This window comes from Diabrotica virgifera, chromosome 5, assembly GCF_917563875.1.
Source record: "Diabrotica virgifera virgifera chromosome 5, PGI_DIABVI_V3a".
NCBI lineage: Eukaryota > Metazoa > Arthropoda > Insecta > Coleoptera > Chrysomelidae > Diabrotica > Diabrotica virgifera.
Window position 1 is genome coordinate 79,249,054 of NC_065447.1, and position 19,949 is coordinate 79,269,002.

Below are 19,949 nucleotides of genomic sequence, written 5' to 3' on the forward strand. Positions count from 1 at the left end.
TATTTCTGTAGGTTATAAAAAAACAAAGAGATTCGTTCCTTCATAAATCTTCTAGTTAAAATACAAAGAGGGATATGGTAGGTAAGAAGAGTTTGTTTTTTGCTGCATGCTCAAATCGGTGTATTCAACTTGAAATGACAGAGAAACTGTCGATTTTAGGTGTATAATGATGCTAATAACTTTTATACTGCTTGAAAAGACCTTTAAAATGAGTAATAATAATAATTGGCGATTACATGCAAACTAAACGAGATATTCTGCAAAAAAGTTAATGAATAATGTATTTTAAGAAGAAATGAGAAGTATATTTAACCCCTCATCCATCAGACTTTAAATATATCATTTTCCTTCTACAATACTTTTTATTATAGTATTATTTTAAAAGTTGGGCTGGATTAAAATAAATAGTTTTTGAAAAAAAAAGATCAAATTATAGAGCGCATTTTTAAATTTTCTTAAAAATCTTCCTTTTCCTCCATGTAACTCGAAAAAGATAAGAGATACGAAAAAAAGATACCACACAAAAATGTAGGGATTTTTCAGATAAAAATTTCCTTTTTATTTTTCATTACTGTATCTATTACCATGTTCAAGTTACATGGAGAAAAAGGAAGATTTTTAATAAAATTTAAAAATGCGTTCTATAATTTGATCTTTTTTTTTAAACCATTCATTTTAAACCCGTCCAACTTTTTGAACATAGAAATAACACTATAATAAAAGGTGCTGTAGAAGGAAAACTATGCATTTACATTTTGGTGGATGGGGTTAAAATTACTTCTCATTTTTTCTTAAAATACATTAGTTATCAATTTTGTTTGCAGCATATCTCGCTCAGATGGATCTTTAATACAGCTCATTTCAAAGGTCTTTTCAAGTACTACAAAAGGTATTAGAAGCATTATACACCTAAAATTGACCGTTTCTCTGTTACATATTTCTAGTTAAATATACCAATTTGAGAATGTACCAAAAAAACAAACTATTTTCACCTACCATATCCCTTTTTGTATTATAACCAGAAGATTTATGAAGGTAAGTGTCTCTTTGTTTTTTATACCCTACAAAAATGTTTAATGTAGTTTTTTTAGTTAGATGCATAATTTTTAAGGTATTCGCAAAAAACCGTTCGAAAAGGTATTATGTTTCAATGAAAATGGCCAATTTTCAACCACGAATATCTCAAAAAGCATAGAGTTTTCAAAAAAAAATATAGAACAGTTTTTGCTTAGAATTAGATTTTCTAGCGAATTCAGTGGTAATTTTAACCAAAAAATTTTCCACCCCTAAGGCCGCGTTCAGAGTGGACGAGCAAAGAGCAAAGAGCAAAGAGCAAAGCGGAGAAATCAAACTCATACTGGGAAATGGAGGTACACAGAGTGCTAGCAAAGAGCAAAGCGGCGAAACCAAACAAGTTTGATTTCTCCGCTCGCACTCTTTGGTCCATGTGGTGAGACCGCTCCCGTCTGAAAAAATTTTTGATTCGGTTTCTTTGTCAATTCCTATTCAAAAATGTCCCCTTTAAACAAATCTGAAGAGCACCGGGTGGAATTTTTGGGCAGAAATTGTTTAAACAATTTTATCTACTCTATGTTATATTGTGTGTAAGTTTTTAGTTTGTGAAAACTGTCATTCTAGATAGCAGTGCGTGAAGTGTTTAAAGTGAGCGTGAAGTAACAATGTATTTTAAATGGGACTTACTTTTTCGCACTGTTTTTAACACTTTCATATAATCAAATATCCTTAACTTTGGCGTTGTCATGGTGATGACATAATGAGCAATAAATTACGACAAAAGTTTTTACAGTTTTGTGGTTTGAAAGAAGTTAGACTTTTTAAATGTCAAAGTTCTAAAAATTGTAGAATAGAAATGAATTCCAGTGACGAAGAGTTACAGTTTTTTTATTTGTTTATGGTAGAGTAGATAAAATATTGTATGAAACTGTGCGTGAAGTACTTTTTGCGAACTTACGCGATGTATAGCACTCGTTCCGCTGTCGCTCGTGCTCTAAATATCGCGTGCGTTCGCAAAAAGCATACTTCACGAACTGTTTCATAAATAACTATTTTTAAACAAATACAAAACATCACGTTTTTTTGCTCCGGAACATACATTTTTAGGTTTTTGGGTTAATCTAAACAAAAAAGGTATCTTGTAATTTTTCCCAAAAATTAATAGTGTTCGAGTTATAGGCGATTTAAAATCTGAAAAATGCGAAAATACGCATTTTCGAGGCTTAAAAATTCATATTTCAATTAGTATTTTTAAGGTTGTCAGATACTTAAATTGATGATTAAACATTCAGCTTCAATTCTGAAGAGTAATCGCGTCTAACCTTAATTTATACCCTTGTTTTTTAATTGTTAAATATGCGTGTTTATCCGATTTTTTGCCGGTGCGGCGCGCTCTATTTAAAAAATCTCCTATTTCCTCCGAAAATTATTTTTTCTAGATTTTTTGGGACCTTCTAAATAAAATAAGTTTCTTGACATTTTTCTCAAAAGTTAATAGTATTAAAGTTATAAGTTAATAAAAGACTCATTTTTGGATTTTAAATCGCTTATAACTTTAAAACTGGTAACTTTTGAGAAAAATGTCAAGAAACTTATTTTATTTAGAAAATCCCAAAAAATCTAGAAAAAATAATTTTCGGAGGAAAATAGGAGATTTTTGAAATAGAGCGCGCCGCACCGGCAAAAAAATCGGATAAACACGCATATTTAACAATTAAAAAACAACGGTATAAATTAAGGTTAGACGCGATCACTCTTCAGAGTCTTGAAGCTCAATGTTTAAACTTCAATTTAAGTATCTGGCAACCTCAAAAATACTAATTTAAATATGAGTTTTTAGGCCTCGAAAATGCGTATTTTCGCATTTTTCAGATTTTAAATTGCCTATAACTGGAAAACTATCAATTTTTGAGAACATTTACAAGATACCTTTGTTGTTTAGAATGACCCACAAAACTTAAAAATATATGTTCCAGAGCAAAGAACGTGATCTTTTGTATTTGTTTAAAAAAATTGTTTAAACAATTTCTGCCCAAAAATTCCGCCCGGCACCCTTCAGATTAGTTTAAAGGAAATTTTAAAATATTTTTAAATAGGAATCCACAAAGAAACCGAATCGGAAATTTTTTCAGACGGGAGCGGTCTCACTACATGGACTACTGTGAGAGTAAAGAGCAAATATCCTACCCTGCCGAGTGGAAAAGAACTAAACTCTCGTCTAGCGTAACTACCCGCTATTAGCACTTCTTTGCTCTTTGCTCGTCCACTCTGAACGTGCACTTTTTGCTCTTTGCTCTTTGCTCGTCCACTCTGAACGCGGCCTAAGGAGGGGTGGGAACCACACCCAAGATAAAAGCATACATCGGCATAGGGTAGCCTTTGAATTAGGAGATAAGTAGAGGCTAGGCCCAAAATTTCATTAAAATCCATGCAGTAGGATAGAATTCGGAGGTAATATCCTATTCTTGCTCCCATTGACTGGCGTATATGAATTTTATTTTGAAATTTTTCCATAATATTTGCTAAATTTGAAGTAAAACAAAAGAGTACCTTTGTACATATGAAACTAGAATTTTATTTTCCATCAAAACAAAAATGCAATTTAGGCCAGATAATATTCATATCAGATTTTTTGTAGCTGCCACTCATTTTTACCTCGTTTAGCGGTCTTTTATTCTTATTTATATAGTTAAAGTTACATAGTTAAGGTCTAATTTATTTTCTATTTAACCACTAAAATCGGTGTCAAACTTTCCTCGTCATAAAATTCTTACACCCAAAGAAAAAGCTACCTTTGTTGCATAAATTATGCTGAACACCAGTCGTGTGTAAGCTTAAGTGAAGTGACTGGTGTTAGCCGAGGTGAAATATCGGTAGATATTTAAGGCTAGCGTTAATGGAATAATTGATTGAAATTGTACATGATTACTCACTTTGAATAAAACTGAAAAGGCTTATACAACGGCGCTAAGAAATGTAAAACATTTTATATACAGTTAAGGTTACTGTCTTCAATTACGAACAACTGCTGAATGTAAATGCTGCTAGTAGCCGCCCATTTATAAGCCGTGTTATTAAATAATGGATAACCTGCTAAAAGATTTCGCTAAGTTAGAAATTGTATTATGAAAAGGCTGAATTCAACCGATGAATGAAATTATATCTATACCTACTTGTTCTACAAGAATGGCTAAATAAGGCCAAGTTGAACCAAAATCGTCAATGAAAAAATTCTACAGAATTCGTTCATCAAATAATAGAATATGAGTTTCTAATTTTAAGCAAACTTCTTTCCGTGTTATGTACCGGGTGTCCCAATAAGAATGGCTCTCGGCCATATCTCAGGAACCGTTTATAGTACAGCTTTGAGAAAAAAATATTTATAACAAAAATTGCCTCGGGAAAAGCCTGGAAATTATTTTCATAATTGTGGGTTCACCGCTAGAGGGCGTAATTAAATATCAAAAATTAAAAAAATCAAAATTTTACATCGCACACATCTTATGGAAAATGTAATGTCACTCAAATTCAATAAAATTTATACGAATAGATTCGTTTTAAATCAACGGTCAAATCTTATCATTGCGCCAACTCTATATTTTCAATAATAAGAGCAGAAATTGAAGCAGAGTGTGGGTCGGTTGGGCATGGGAAAATTTTGACAGCGTGGGAAAAATTTTATCTGCCACGCCCCACGCCACGCCCACCACAAAGCCACGCCCACCACAAAGCCACGCCCACCGCAAGCCACGCCCACCACAAAGCCACGCCCACCACAAAGCCACGCCCACCGCAAGCCACGCCCACCGCAAGCCACGCCCATCGATCAAAGCCACGCCCGCCGGGCCAATGAGCAATTAGCCCCGCCCAACCGACCAATGAGAAGGAAGCCTCGCCCACCCACAGCAGCGCCCATGGACCAATGAGATCAAAGTCCAGCCCAGCGACCAATGAGAACTTAGCCCCAATCACCGACCAATGAGAACGAAGCCCCCGCCCAACGACCAATGGGAACACAGCCAGGCCCACCTACGTCACAAACCCTCGCCTTCCAAGATGGCCTCCTCTTTATTTCGTTTATCGCAAAATATACAGGGTGTAGTCAGAAAGCCAAATAAGACACTTATCCATGAAGCACCTATCTGCCATCTGCGCTGTTATTGGTTCGTTTATTACATGTAAGACATTAAACGAAAGAGGAGCAATCACAAAGACATTAGCAAAAGAGCATTAGAGCATGTCTCCGACCTGACTGATCATATATTGTTGGAAAGAGGAAGGCATGTTACCATATAAACAAAGATGTCAGCAATGACAAAACGGCACTATATCATATCTTCGTGTCTATTGGTCCAATTCGTGTGAATATGGTCTCGTTGGGAAAAAGAGGGGATATTGAATATGTTAACATAAAAACAAAGATGTCAGCAATGCCAAAACGACACTAGATCTTCGTTGCTATTGATTTTAGCGTAACAGCCGTTGAAGGAAAGGAGAAACATGGCAACACTGCCAAAACTGTAATATATTTGTTGCTATTGGAGATATTTTGACCTGTCAACTTAATGGGGATTCCACGTCTATCACAGTTCTCTAATCATGCCACCTGTCGGCTGCAACATGTAACTATGCCCAAGCCATCTAGAAGAACGTATACCATTTTTACAGTACGACCATCAAACATCCTAGATCTCTCTCCAATCATACATTCCTACAATGAACATATACCATTCATACGCTGTGGCCAAACCAGCAAACATCTCATGTACAAGTCTTTTCAGAAAAATGTGTATTATTTTTTTTTTTTATGTAATTGACTGAATAGTTGCATACAATATTTTATCTACGGCAAGTGGGTAGTATTAATTTTACAGTTTGATATTAAAGATCTGCGATAAGAATATATGAGGGCCATAGACGGTTCTTTAATAGCCATCAGACAACAATTTCCCCTGATCATGTTTATAAAACATACGGAATGCACTGTATATACTAACCCAAGCTGACAACATACTTTGCAGATATGGATTACGATCAGCTTATAGGTTTATGTACAATTCCCTTCGTAAAGGTACATATAGACGTGCATCCGTGCGGGTTAAAAGTCGACCGTCCTTTTTATACTCCAAAAGGAGGACCATATTTAAAGGTATTATGTATCAGATATATTGAGAAAAAAATTATATACACTTAGAGTATACCTAGGTAGAAAAAAACTTTTGTTAATGTATAAAGACATATCTAACAGTATTGTCGTAAAGAAAAAGCACGTCGTAAAGGTCGTCACGTTAAAGCTAACATAGCTCGTGCTGATTTTTTTTTTTCAAGGATAATCTGAAACAAAGGTTACTCGTGTTGATTTCCAAGGCACCCATGAGGTACAACACATACCTCGTTGGTGTTTTATCGTGGACACCATCCCCTAGAGGCCTACAACCACCAAATTTCCTCAGAGGAATCAAATGTGATTCAATATATATATATTTGTGATAGCATAGAACAAGCGATTGTTGCCCCACCTTCTAGTAAGTAACGAGCAAAGCTGTAATGATGTTACAAAATCACAAAGTGGTTCATAGCTGAAAACTGTTTATTGTATTTTAAAATACCGGAAATGGTTCAGCAGGCATCTTTTTATTAACATTATTTATAGTACATTTTTATAACGAATATCTTTTAGTGACCTTAACTGAACATCTTTTTTAAACATACAGGAAATGGTTCAGCAGACATCTTTTTATGATCTGATTGCCATCTTTTATAATGAGTGGCTACACGAGCAACGGACGTAACCAGAACGGCTCATTAATTTGCCAGTGGGCTATATATCAGATATCTTTTAATGGTCTTAACTGAACATCTTTTAACGATTTTTAATCATGTAGGACAAACGACAACTCACTACAACTTTTTAGTAACCCACTTTTCAGTGTGACAGACGATCGGTTGTATCGCAGAGGAAAAAGCATCCACTGTTGACAAAACAAAAAGTAATCTATTAATATATAACTTACTAATTAAAAATGTTGATTGTGAGTGTTAAACAGGTATAGTGTTAAAAAATAAAAAAGCTGAGTCTGGGCTATAGTTTAAATTTTAAGTTTTTTATAACCATAAGGTACGGATGTAAAATCTTCAAAAAATTTTCTTTTTGCTGAGTTTGGTCTATATTTTTTTTCAAGGGTTTTTGTGATAACACAATGATCCTGTGTCCTTTGTATTTGTTTAGTCACCACAGAAACAGGGTCAGACTTCATAAGTACCATCTTCTTAATGGTATCGAAATTAACTAATTTAGATGCCTCATAATTTAGACAAATACCTTTAACCTTACAACAAATTTTTTCTTCACCGTTAGGCAAAGTGTATTTATATGCGTAATTTTTAGGCCCTCCAGAAACGAACTCTGAAATATACCCCCCACCCAACTCATCAGTTAAGTCACCTATACACTCACCTATTGGGAGATCAGGTAAGCCAGCCTTGGAAAGGTAAATAGACGAATCTGTGTCGTAATATTTTGCCCGAGACCCAATAATCTCCAGATAAGAGTACAATTTGAGACGAGCCAGAGCCGTAACGTATGATGCCAGAACAACATTAACTGTTGACGACATTGAGTACGCCTCCTCCACATACTCCCACGTAACAACCAGTGTGTCCTCATTTACAGGGATCACCGTATTAACCTGAATGGATGGATTAATCAACATAGCAAAAAATTCTCCAGGCTTGTTTATTATGGATGTTTTAGGGAGGTTCTCTCGCTGAGCGAACTTACCCCAGAAAGAATTGAGCATAAGCTTAGCCAACGACCTCAGACCAGGGTTCTCCGTTATGTCGGAAAACTCCAGCCTGACATCCTCCCTCTGAAGAAACTCCTCGATGTACCGGCTCTTTTCCTCATCCGATACACATCCTCGCGGCCACCCTGAAGCTTGTTGTTTCACTTTGATAAATTTGTTCATCATATCGGAAAAAAGACCTTTCTGAGATTTCGATAACTGTAAAGTATCATAGGACCATATCTCATAGGTCTCAATTATTTTATAACCCTTTGATAAAGCTTTCACTACCTCCTCAATCACCCAAGTACCTGATAGAGCCCGTTCATCATTCGAATGCTCACACTCTTCTTCCGCAAAGTCCTCTCCACACTTTCGGCATAAAACGAACATACATTTACTGTTCATCTTGGTAGGAGGAACAGGATGATAGAGGTTTGTAGGAGGAAGCACCTTACACTTTATTAATCCAGATAACTCAGTAATGTCTACAGCAGTGCATTCCTGTCCAATATATATTTTCTTTGGATGTCCGATTGGGAACTTTCCGTACTTGCATACCCACGGATAAAGCGAACAAACATCAACGTATTTAATTTTTTCACCATCTTTACACTTGTAATACTCTACAGTATTGCCTGTACGACCACCATATAAAGCATCTCTAGGATTCAAAGGTAAACTAGCCATAAGAGGATGCCCCTCGGTATACGCCTTTATCTCGGCCGTCAGCATTTTACGGAATTGACATTCCCATATTTCAACCACCTCATATCCTATTGATCTGAGATGCTTAACTTTAGCAATTGTTTTATCATGACGATTTTCCATACAATCTGAAGGATCGTCATGAAGGGGTGCAGTTCTATCTGTAGGGTAACAAGTAGGACAACCGTGGTAATAACAACCTTGAAAATCAAAGATGGTGTTTTCGTAAAGACCGTCCACCCTACAATTTCCAATAAGAGCTTCAGGTCCCCTGGCGGCATGCTGAATTTTAATACAGCGTTGCTTCTCTTCCCACAATAACCACTGCAAAGCTATTTTCGACTGATTATCTTTAAAACGATAGCCACCTTTTGGAATAAGGGCTATTGTGTTTGGTTGTAAGAAATTACGCCTGAATACCTTGTTACACGTCGATGCAACAGTTGTTGCCTCGAAAAACGGACAGACATTTGAAGTATCCATCAACTGTTTTCTGAAAGTGAGACAAGCCTTAGTCAAAATCTCAACATCGCTAATACAATATTCAACAATTTCCTTTTGAAAATCAAAAACGTATCCCTCATCTACTCTTTCAGCGTGCCACGCGATCAGCTTGTCACGTGCATCATCTTTTAAATTATCGGGATCGTAAAATTTTAGATCAGGCATAGGTCCAACATAAGATTGATTTTCCTCTCTGTTAAACAGATGTGGAAAATATCCCTTTTTCAACTCTGTCAACCCAAAAGCTTTAGGTAGAGCAGACAACGCCATTGGAAAGTAATTAAGACTATCGAGAAAACGAGCGTTACCAACAGCCATTGACACCAACTTTGTACCACGCATAATGAGATCAGGGGTTAAATCAGTCTTTGTTAAAATATAATTTAAAATAAATTGATGGTCGAAGCCTCCTCCATTGTGAGCTAACACGACAACATTCTTGAATTTTTTTCTAATTTGCAAAATATGATTCATAAAAAGACTTATTACGTCAAGACCCCTCAAAATCTTTTGGCGAAATCCACAAGATTGACAGAAAACTAATTTCATCTCAGGGAGACATTTGTAACAACGTTGATTAAATACACAGAGATTTGGTTCTTGAAGAAGCGAACCATCAGCCAATATCTTTTCCTGACTAGTTTCCAAATCATAAAATATAAATAGAAAATCGCTTGATGGAGGAAGACCAGAATCGGGCTGTATGTAACAAAGATGATCTGACGGACAATTTTTCTTACAAGTTTTACAGAAGACCTCACCACAGACATGACTTTTGGTGTAGATCTTGTAACAGGTCTTACACCTTTTGATTTTATCGCATACCGATCCTAGGTGAGCATTGAAACATGCCTTACCGTAGAAGTTTCGACCACATTGATCGCAGGGTATTTTCACGCAATCTTTGGAACAAGCTGGTGAACGACGACAAGCAAAACATGTACCACCACATCTGTGGTCGTTTTTGTTGTTAAACGGCTGGTGGCACTCCTCACAATAATAAATACAACAAAAAGCAGCTGTCAAAGAAGTGATCACGTTAAAGTGTCCTTCATGATACAAAAGATTTAACGCTGGACCATTAGTGTTACCACAGAACATAACGTCACGACCCTTGCTACCATAACTATACACCACAATTTTGTAATCTGTGAGGTGTCCCTGAAACTGTTGTAGTTCGGGTATTCCTGCCCCTCCGACAGGAATTGTTACATTAGCGGCTTCAATCAGTTGATGGGCTCTTTGTCCTTGTATTTTTCCAATATCTTGACGTACCTTCTTCCATTCTTGGTCCTTATCTACGTGAGCTTTTGCAACCACAAGAGCACGAGGTAAACAAAGATTATCCTTGTTTTTAATAACAACAGTTCCTCGCCTTTTCAAACACTCCTCGTTAAAGGAGTTATAAGCTCTTCCTCTCGGACCACCTTTTCCCGCGGGCAGTTTTACCGTCGTAATACCCAAACAAAATGTTTCGGTATTGAGGCCGGTGCTATTACTCTGATATATGGAACTAATCTTATCCCATATATCATCAACGGTCACTTCACAGGCAGGCTTGAACCTCATCCAACCCTGACCTCTGGCAAAGTCTTTCGAGCAAAAAGTGAAACCGACCTGATCGGTTGGTTCCAAACCTTCTGTTCCCTTAAGTACAATCTCCTCGATGGCCTTTTTTACCCATCCCACAGGTTCCTCACTCTGCGGCACATCCCTGATTTTAAATTCCAGAGTTCGTCCCTGGAGGCCAAATTTACGAATTTTCTTAAATGTATCTTTAGTGACTAAGAATTTGTTCATGTTTTCGTTATTAAAGGATGAGAAATACGAATTTTCTTAAATGTATCTTTAGTGACTAAGAATTTGTTCATGTTTTCGTTATTAAAGGATGAGAAATACGAATTTTCTTAAATGTATCTTTAGTGACTAAGAATGTGTTCATGTTTTCGTTATTAAAAAAAACTGACCAAATCAAACAACACTAAGTAATAACATAATAATAAATATTCAAAACTTAGAATTCAAAAAAATTAGAACCCAAACACTAAATATGTTTTAAAAATTTCAAAAAAAAAATTGTTTTCGACAAAATCAAAGTTTGCCACTCAACAGAGCACACTTCTGAACGATATAAAACTCACCAGAGCACACGTCTGAACGCTAGGAATATCTGAAACAGAATGAAGAAAATGCCGTAATGTAAGGTATTAAATATACTTCTAGTCGGACGGAAAACTAAATGTTATTATGTTATGCTCAAAAGGCCCCTGCAAAGTGTAGATTTGTGCTTGTTCTTCCATAAGAATCAATGTAAAAGTGCTGCATTTAAGACATTTATTGAACTTGGATACATTTTTCAAGGAAGTATCAGTACTACCAACATAAAAAGAAGCAGTACGGCCAACTTAGAACAAATATTACCAGAAAGTAAAAGATACTTTGTGATGATTAGATTGGAGCAGGCACATAAAATTATAAGTCGACTCATTCATAGTTAATTCTTCATTATTCTATCACAAGAAGGATTCATGGTTAGGAATTGAAAGTGGGTTTCATATAATTCTTCTTCCTGGTCTAGTTACGAAAATATTTGAAAAATGGGCAACATAATTATGATAGATGTCAGCTACTTAGCGAAAGATGTGGAAAATGTATGAAGAGAACCGATATACATATATCGAGATATGATGAATAAACACGACATTGAAAACTGTTCAGTTAGATTTGCATAACATTTCGGCGAGAAAACTCCCGCCACTTTCATCACTAACACACTCGATAACACAATAAGTTTTCATTCTTCGAATAACCGTCAAAGCAGGCACAGCAGTTGCTCCAGTATGAAACAGTACATTCAGTTAAACTTGATTAAGACATGTATCGAGCAAGAATTTATCCGAACCAGCTACGCAGGCGCGTGTTTACCGGCTAGTTTAATATTTCATGAAGTTGCCAGCCAGTATGGGATAAAGACAGAGGTGGTAGTAGGTGCAAAGTTCTACTCAAATGGAATTGTAATTACGCCCCATTTCTGGAATGAACATACGAACTAGTATACGGCCCAACAGATGCAATTACAAAACATCATCTACCTCATCAAATAGAATTTACGATGAAAAAAGGAATGTTATGTGTAAAAGCGGCGAAGACATAAAAATGTAGAATATTTATTATGATTTTCAGAAAAGCAAATCGACGACTGCCTATTTTAAAGAGGCTCCTGCAGGTCTGCTGGAAATACGAAAAAATATTTTTATTACTGTAGCAAAGATACTTAGGAAAAAATAAATAAATTTTTGAAGTAATTGTTTTTTATATACAACTCAGTTATTGACAATGACCTACTTAGCTATAAAACAAATAATTAAAGAATTAGGTTATATTGTTACAAACAATATATCACTTGTTAATAGGAAGTACGTCATTGATGCTTGTAGCAAAAAGGTTGTTGAGCGCAAAGAAAGTGTGATAGCAGAGAAAGAGAGAGAGAGATAGAGAGAGTTAGGTGCTGACACGTTCTGTCACGTTCTGTTAGGTGCTGACACGTTCTGTCACGTTATTTTACGTCACGTTCTGTCACGTTCTGTCACGTTCTGTTGAGTACTGTCACGTGATTTACGTCATTCACGTAACGCTCTGTTAGTTACTGTCACGTTCTGTTAGTTACTTAAGTACGTCATTGATGCTTGTAGCAAAAAGGTTGTTGAGCGCAAAGAAAGTGTGATAGCAGAGAAAGAGAGAGAGAGATAGAGAGAGTTAGGTGCTGACACGTTCTGTCACGTTCTGTTAGGTGCTGACACGTTCTGTCACGTTATTTTACGTCACGTTCTGTCACGTTCTGTCACGTTCTGTTGAGTACTGTCACGTGATTTACGTCATTCACGTAACGCTCTGTTAGTTACTGTCACGTTCTGTTAGTTACTTAAGTACGTCATTGATGCTTGTAGCAAAAAGGTTGTTGAGCGCAAAGAAAGTGTGATAGCAGAGAAAGAGAGAGAGATAGAGAGAGTTAGGTGCTGACACGTTCTGTCACGTTCTGTTAGGTGCTGACACGTTCTGTCACGTTATTTTACGTCACGTTCTGTCACGTTCTGTCACGTTCTGTTGAGTACTGTCACGTGATTTACGTCATTCACGTAACGCTCTGTTAGTTACTGTCACGTTCTGTTAGTTACTTAAGTACGTCATTGATGCTTGTAGCAAAAAGGTTGTTGAGCGCAAAGAAAGTGTGATAGCAGAGAAAGAGAGAGAGAGATAGAGAGAGTTAGGTGCTGACACGTTCTGTCACGTTCTGTTAGGTGCTGACACGTTCTGTCACGTTATTTTACGTCACGTTCTGTCACGTTCTGTCACGTTAATACGTGACAGAACTAACATATCTGTCATACTATGCAAGTCAGATGCTAGTCAGATGCAAGTCAGATGTATGCCAGATGCATGTTAGCTATATGTCAGATGCGAGTTAGCGGATATAGATAAAGGTGTTAACTAGAGAAACGGCATTCAGATACAAGAAAATTAACGGTGAACATCGTGTCAAGCAGCTTGCTAAGTTATTAAAAAAAGTATAATTCACTCAAAATAATAATGCAACGTGAACAACAACTCAAAACAGTTTTAACACCTAGTACTGAACCTCTTGGAGAACTAAACAATTATCTGAAAACTTCACATCAGACAGAGAAGCATGAAGAGACCAGCGGACACCAAAACAATCGTTTGAGAAATATGCGCCAGAAGGATGAAGAAAGCACAGATGAAGAAGAAGATGAACACCTTCAAAAATATTGGCATCATTCACCAGACCTTGATAGAGCTTATGGTCCACACTATGTTTGGAAAACTGATAAATGGCTAATGGGTGATATGGAAATCAAATTTGCTCCTAAGAATATACTGATTAACGATAGCAAGTACAAGGCTACTTGTGGGCTATATACTATAATTTTATATGTATCCTCAAGACTTTACACCAAATGATAGCCTAAACTATAAAAAAAATATTAGAAGTCACAGGTGTTCATAGAGATTCCCTAGGATATTTGAGGCATCAAGCATTCCCGGATAAATTTAATAAGATCATAAAACCTTTGTTTAAAAATAACTCAAACATGCGTCGAAGCCCCTGTGAAAATGTTCGGAAAACTGAGAAAAAACATCGTAAGAGTGTTGAACGCTCTGACCGACAATTTAAACAGCGCACAAGCATAGATTACGAGACATCATCGTTTAACCATTATGTCGTTGGACCTCTGGATAAAAATGTTAAAATAAATCGACTAGGGCATTTAGTTTTTAATTAAAAACTGTAATAATGTACTAGCATAAAAAAAAAAAAAAAAATTTAAATGAAATAATAAAATGACTCATATTGTCTCTTATTTACTAACCCAATGCATTACAAAGAGTGTCAATATATTTTTAAAAATAAAAATAAGTTGGGTCGTACATAAAATAGAAAATGCAACACGATTATTATCACACTGTTAAAAATAAATACCAGCTACGCTTGGTCGTATATAAAATATAAATGACAGCTACGCTTCATTGTATATTGTTGAAAAACAAAAGTACGGTAGAATGCGGCATAAAAAGATACTGAAATAAATCATAAAATTGTTCAGAAATATACGGACGGGTGTTGCATCATACATGCCTGAAAAAACATGAAATAACACATATTTATAATTCAAATTAGAAAATAAGAACTAAACGGTAAAATACTATTATCGTGATGCAGATAACAAGAAAAATGTGCTAAAAGAAGACGGAGTACCGCGCTAAATGTATCATAAAAAGTTACTATTCTTGAGTGCCCGGGAGTCGGCATACCACCGATTCGGGACCACATGGCGATTTTGGGGCATGAAAGTGGCCCCCGTATCGGCATACCGATTCTGAGTCACATGGCGATTCTGGTGCATGAAAGTGACCACGTATCGGCATACCGATTCTGGCTCATCATGATCCAGAGTCGGCATGCCGATTCCCGCTCATGATGAGCTGGAATCCGCCTACCGCTTCTGGCTCATGATGAGCTGGAATCTGGTGCATGAAAGTGACCACGTATCGGCATACCGATTCTGCGCCACGACGATTCTGGTGCACGAAAGTGGCCACGTATCGGCATACCGATTCTGGGCCATATGCGGATTCTAGACCATGAAAGTATTAGAACTAAATAGTAAAATATGATTATCTTAATGTAAAAACCTACCTCATTTATTTATGTAACAAGGAAATATTAAAAGATGAAAAAGTACCGTAGAAATGAGTCATAAACAGCTATTATTATTTTAGGGATAAAACGTAAAATCAGTTAAAAATATTAGCGACAGATACATCCTACGATATGATAAAAACAAGTAATAAAATTACTTATAATAAATCACATTGAATATAAGAATAAAATCACCTATAGTACACACATTTTATTTTAAGAGAAGTATATATAGATACCTAGAAGACCTGCAAACAAGTTGGGAAGAGAGAATTAAAACCAGTATTACCCATAGATGAAAGGAAACACATGTACATCCAAATTATTTAACAAAAATAGCAAACCAATAAATTCATAAAAACCATATGTAAAATAAACAGCAAAATCTCTTACCTTAATTGAATATTTTCCACTGAACACTGCAACTATACTGTAGAAACTGTCAGATGTCGACTGTGGTATATGCTCGTCTGTTTCAGTATTTATAGGCGAAATTCACACAGCATGAACGTGATCAAATGTTTGAATGTGTTTTGCAAAAACAAGACCTTATAGTTTTAAAAATATGTGATAACATTTACACAAATAACAACTGCGGTTACATGTTATCATCCGACTACATTCGGACTTTTAGCATTGTGGCTTGTCATATCTTTGGAGGTTAATATTAACAAAAATAACGTCTGCACTCTTTTCTTATCAACCATACACACCCGGCATGTTAACAAACAACTTAAAATATTTTTGTAAATATTTCAAATTATTCGATTTTTCATAATTTTGTACAAATATTTGTATCTTTGGAACGGATAATCAGAAATCAATGTATGACCCATCAAATTAAAGGATTTTGAATGACGAATTACGTTGTGATGTCTGTTTTAACACAATGTTCTGTATAAGGCCTTTTTTTTTTTGTACCATATAAGTACATTTTGTGTCAATATAGTACATTGAGAATTTGTAGTTTTTTGTCGTTTTCAGCCATAAATAATGACCGTAACACACTTGGTCAGTGATTTTCTTAATATACATGAAAAGACCTTTCTACTGATATATTGCACGGAGCACTTGGTGCAAAATTGAGCGAATTAGGATTTGCTAGAGATCAAACTGCGATAAGAGATTTTTCTATGCTAATGGCTTTGTTTTAACGTCAATAACAATAAATAAGCATTTACAGCTCAACCAAGTTATCCCTTAGGCCGTTATGGCAATGTACCATGTATCTTCGGAACGGATAATCAGAAATCAATGTGTGACCCATCAAATTAAAGGATTTTGAATGATGAATTACGTTGCGGTGTCTGTTTTAACAACCTGTTATGTATAAGGCCTTTTTGACCCTCTATCTTATATTATTTACCTGATATGTTGAATCTTATCATGTAGCACCTCAAATTACAGGATTTTGAATGACAAATTACGTTAAGATGTCTGTTTTAACAACCTGTTATGTATAAGGCCTTTTTGACCCTCTATCTTATATTATTTACCTGATATGTTGAATCTTATCATGTAGCACCTCAAATTACAGGATTTTGAATGACAAATTACGTTAAGATGTCTGTTTTAACAACCTGTTATGTATAAGGCCTCTTTGGCACTCTATCATATGCTTTATGTGATTATTTATAAATTGATTCTTATATTATGGATCAGTGTATTGTTGTATGCAAACAAGGATGGATGTGTTTTTTAATGTGTGTGCTACTGCTGCGTTGCATGGCAACAGCAGATACCTTTTCCTTTTTAAGGTTTTTTTAACCGCATAAGTGAGTGGATAAATGAAAAAAGTTTTATTTTTATCATTTCTTTATCTCTTCATTCATTTTATTATACCCCATATTTCTATTGGGCGATATCAAATAGGATTAATAACCATGGCAGTTTCATGCATCTTTATGTATTGTCATTGTAAGCTACACCATCTATTATTTACAAGTACATTAAACGTGTAAGAAATAAGACAAGATATATTTTATATAAATTTATTATGGATATCTAAACATTACATTATAATTCATTAAGCCGTGATTAATACATTTGCTTTTTAAAAAAAGCCGTTCAGATTCTTCGTTGGAGCAGAACGCAGTGAATTCATTATTTTTCTTTATGTGATGTATAAGTTTGCATGCATATCCTCTTCTCCGATGATTAGGTAAAGTGTATACGTATTCTAATACTCTTGGTACATCATGTTGTCCAAGTGGATCAAAGTCACGTTTCGATAAGAGTACAAATGATGCTGGTACTCCGCTGACATAAAGGATGTAGCAGGTAACTTTTGTGTTTGTCATCCATTGATCAATAAGTATATCATCTACATTTAACTGCTTAATTTTTCTGACTGCGTTCGGACCTCTGAACAACTCAATTTTTTCCATCTTGCTTCATCGAATGATTGAATGATACTGATTTTTGCTTTATTCATTCTATCATGTATCTGTGAATTTTGAAGGAGTGGGGGAACGTCATAGTATTCTATCGTGTATCTGTGAATTTTCCATGAGTGGGGGGAACGTCATAGTATTCTACACCGAAGGTTTATATATCATATAAACGTTGTATACATTATTATGTTCCGTTTACGGAAGGATTAGAGCTAATAATAAACATAAAAACTAGATGGCAAATGTAGTCTCCTATATATTGAATAGACGATTATTTAACTATAAAAGTAAAATACCAACCTACATAATATTACCCTCCTTGCAGTAGATAAAATACAGTATGCGAATCGCAATACCATTTTTTTTTTGTTTGGTGATTTTCATGATACTACCCAACTTTCCGTAGAAAAGACTTGTACGTGAGATGTTTGCTGGTTTGGCCACAGCGTAAGAATGGTATATGTTCATTGTAGGAATGTATGATTGGAGAGAGATCTAGGATGTTTGATGGTCGTACTGTAAAAATGGTATACGTTCTTCTAGATGGCTTGGGCATAGTTACATGTTGCAGCCGACAGGTGGCATGATTAGAGAACTGTGATAGACGTGGAATCCCCATTAAGTTGACAGGTCAAAATATCTCCAATAGCAACAAATATATTACAGTTTTGGCAGTGTTGCCATGTTTCTCCTTTCCTTCAACGGCTGTTACGCTAAAATCAATAGCAACGAAGATCTAGTGTCGTTTTGGCATTGCTGACATCTTTGTTTTTATGTTAACATATTCAATATCCCCTCTTTTTCCCAACGAGACCATATTCACACGAATTGGACCAATAGACACGAAGATATGATATAGTGCCGTTTTGTCATTGCTGACATCTTTGTTTATATGGTAACATGCCTTCCTCTTTCCAACAATATATGATCAGTCAGGTCGGAGACATGCTCTAATGCTCTTTTGCTAATGTCTTTGTGATTGCTCCTCTTTCGTTTAATGTCTTACATGTAATAAACGAACCAATAACAGCGCAGATGGCAGATAGGTGCTTCATGGATAAGTGTCTTATTTGGCTTTCTGACTACACCCTGTATATTTTGCGATAAACGAAATAAAGAGGAGGCCATCTTGGAAGGCGAGGGTTTGTGACGTAGGTGGGCCTGGCTGTGTTCCCATTGGTCGTTGGGCGGGGGCTTCGTTCTCATTGGTCGGTGATTGGGGCTAAGTTCTCATTGGTCGCTGGGCTGGACTTTGATCTCATTGGTCCATGGGCGCTGCTGTGGGTGGGCGAGGCTTCCTTCTCATTGGTCGGTTGGGCGGGGCTAATTGCTCATTGGCCCGGCGGGCGTGGCTTTGATCGATGGGCGTGGCTTGCGGTGGGCGTGGCTTGCGGTGGGCGTGGCTTTGTGGTGGGCGTGGCTTTGTGGTGGGCGTGGCTTGCGGTGGGCGTGGCTTTGTGGTGGGCGTGGCTTTGTGGTGGGCGTGGCGTGGGGCGTGGCTTGCGGTGGGCGTGGCTTTGTGGTGGGCGTGGCTTTGTGGTGGGCGTGGCGTGGGGCGTGGCAGATAAAATTTTTCCCACGCTGTCAAAATTTTCCCATGCCCAACCGACCCACACTCTGCTAATTGATATAAATAAATCTGAAATCAAATGGATACGTACATAAGTTAGAGAGAGAAAAAATATTTTAAAACACCCAAATTGTCGGTACTCCATAAATCAGAGGATTAGTTTCACTAATTCGCTTAGGCCCAGCGGGGGTTTAAGCTCTTTTGAATAGCACCCAGAGCAATAATGATGGTAACTGACACTTTTACTGACTCAAAAAATGTGATTTCGATAAACTTTAATTGCAATTTGCGCCGTAATTAATCATAATTAAGAGTTGGCGCAATAATAAGATTTGAACGTTTATTTAAAACGAATCTATTCGTATAAATTTTATTGAATTTGAGTGACATTATATTTTCCATAAGATGTGTGCGATGACCTAATGAAAGAGCACTGGAAATCCAATCATCGTATTCTTCATAAAATTCTGCACATATTTGATTTTACAAGTTTAAGTCTACCTTTGCAAACAAGAGGTGAGGGTGAGTGGGAACCTTCTTATGCAAAAATGGCTGTAAGTCCGGTTCTGTTAAATCGAATTTTGCATGCTTGGTCTTGTTGAAAACAACTCTTTTTCGCTTATTTTTGAAATAGCCTAATAAGTAATATGCAAGCTAGGAGGCGTTATTTAATTATTTTCGAAAATCAAGTTTTCTTTGAAGAATATTAAATAGAAGTATGCATTTTTAATCCTGTATTACAAAATTAGACCAAA

The 19,949-nt window shown here is 36.3% G+C and overlaps 1 protein-coding gene across 6 annotated transcripts in view; it reads right to left on the reverse strand.

Moving 5' to 3' along the window:
- LOC114338580 (ras association domain-containing protein 10-like) overlaps window positions 1-19,949 on the reverse strand; it is a 441,809-nt gene that overhangs the window by 281,725 nt on the left and 140,135 nt on the right. For 2 of the 6 annotated variants that reach the window (XM_050650169.1, XM_050650165.1), the window contains exons 1-2: window positions 15,625-16,149; window positions 11,153-11,181 (exon numbers count right to left, since the gene is read on the reverse strand). The exons of 2 other annotated variants lie outside the window; for them this stretch is intronic. Coding sequence is in view for 1 of the 4 variants with exons in the window: in XM_050650164.1 (XP_050506121.1) it covers window positions 7,104-10,811 (3,708 nt within the window). In the remaining 3 variants the exon portion in view is untranslated. Of the gene's footprint in view, window positions 1-5,899; window positions 11,182-15,624; window positions 16,150-19,949 lie in introns of those variants that run through there. 2 more of the 6 variants (XM_050650164.1, XM_050650167.1) reach the window with 2 other exon arrangements.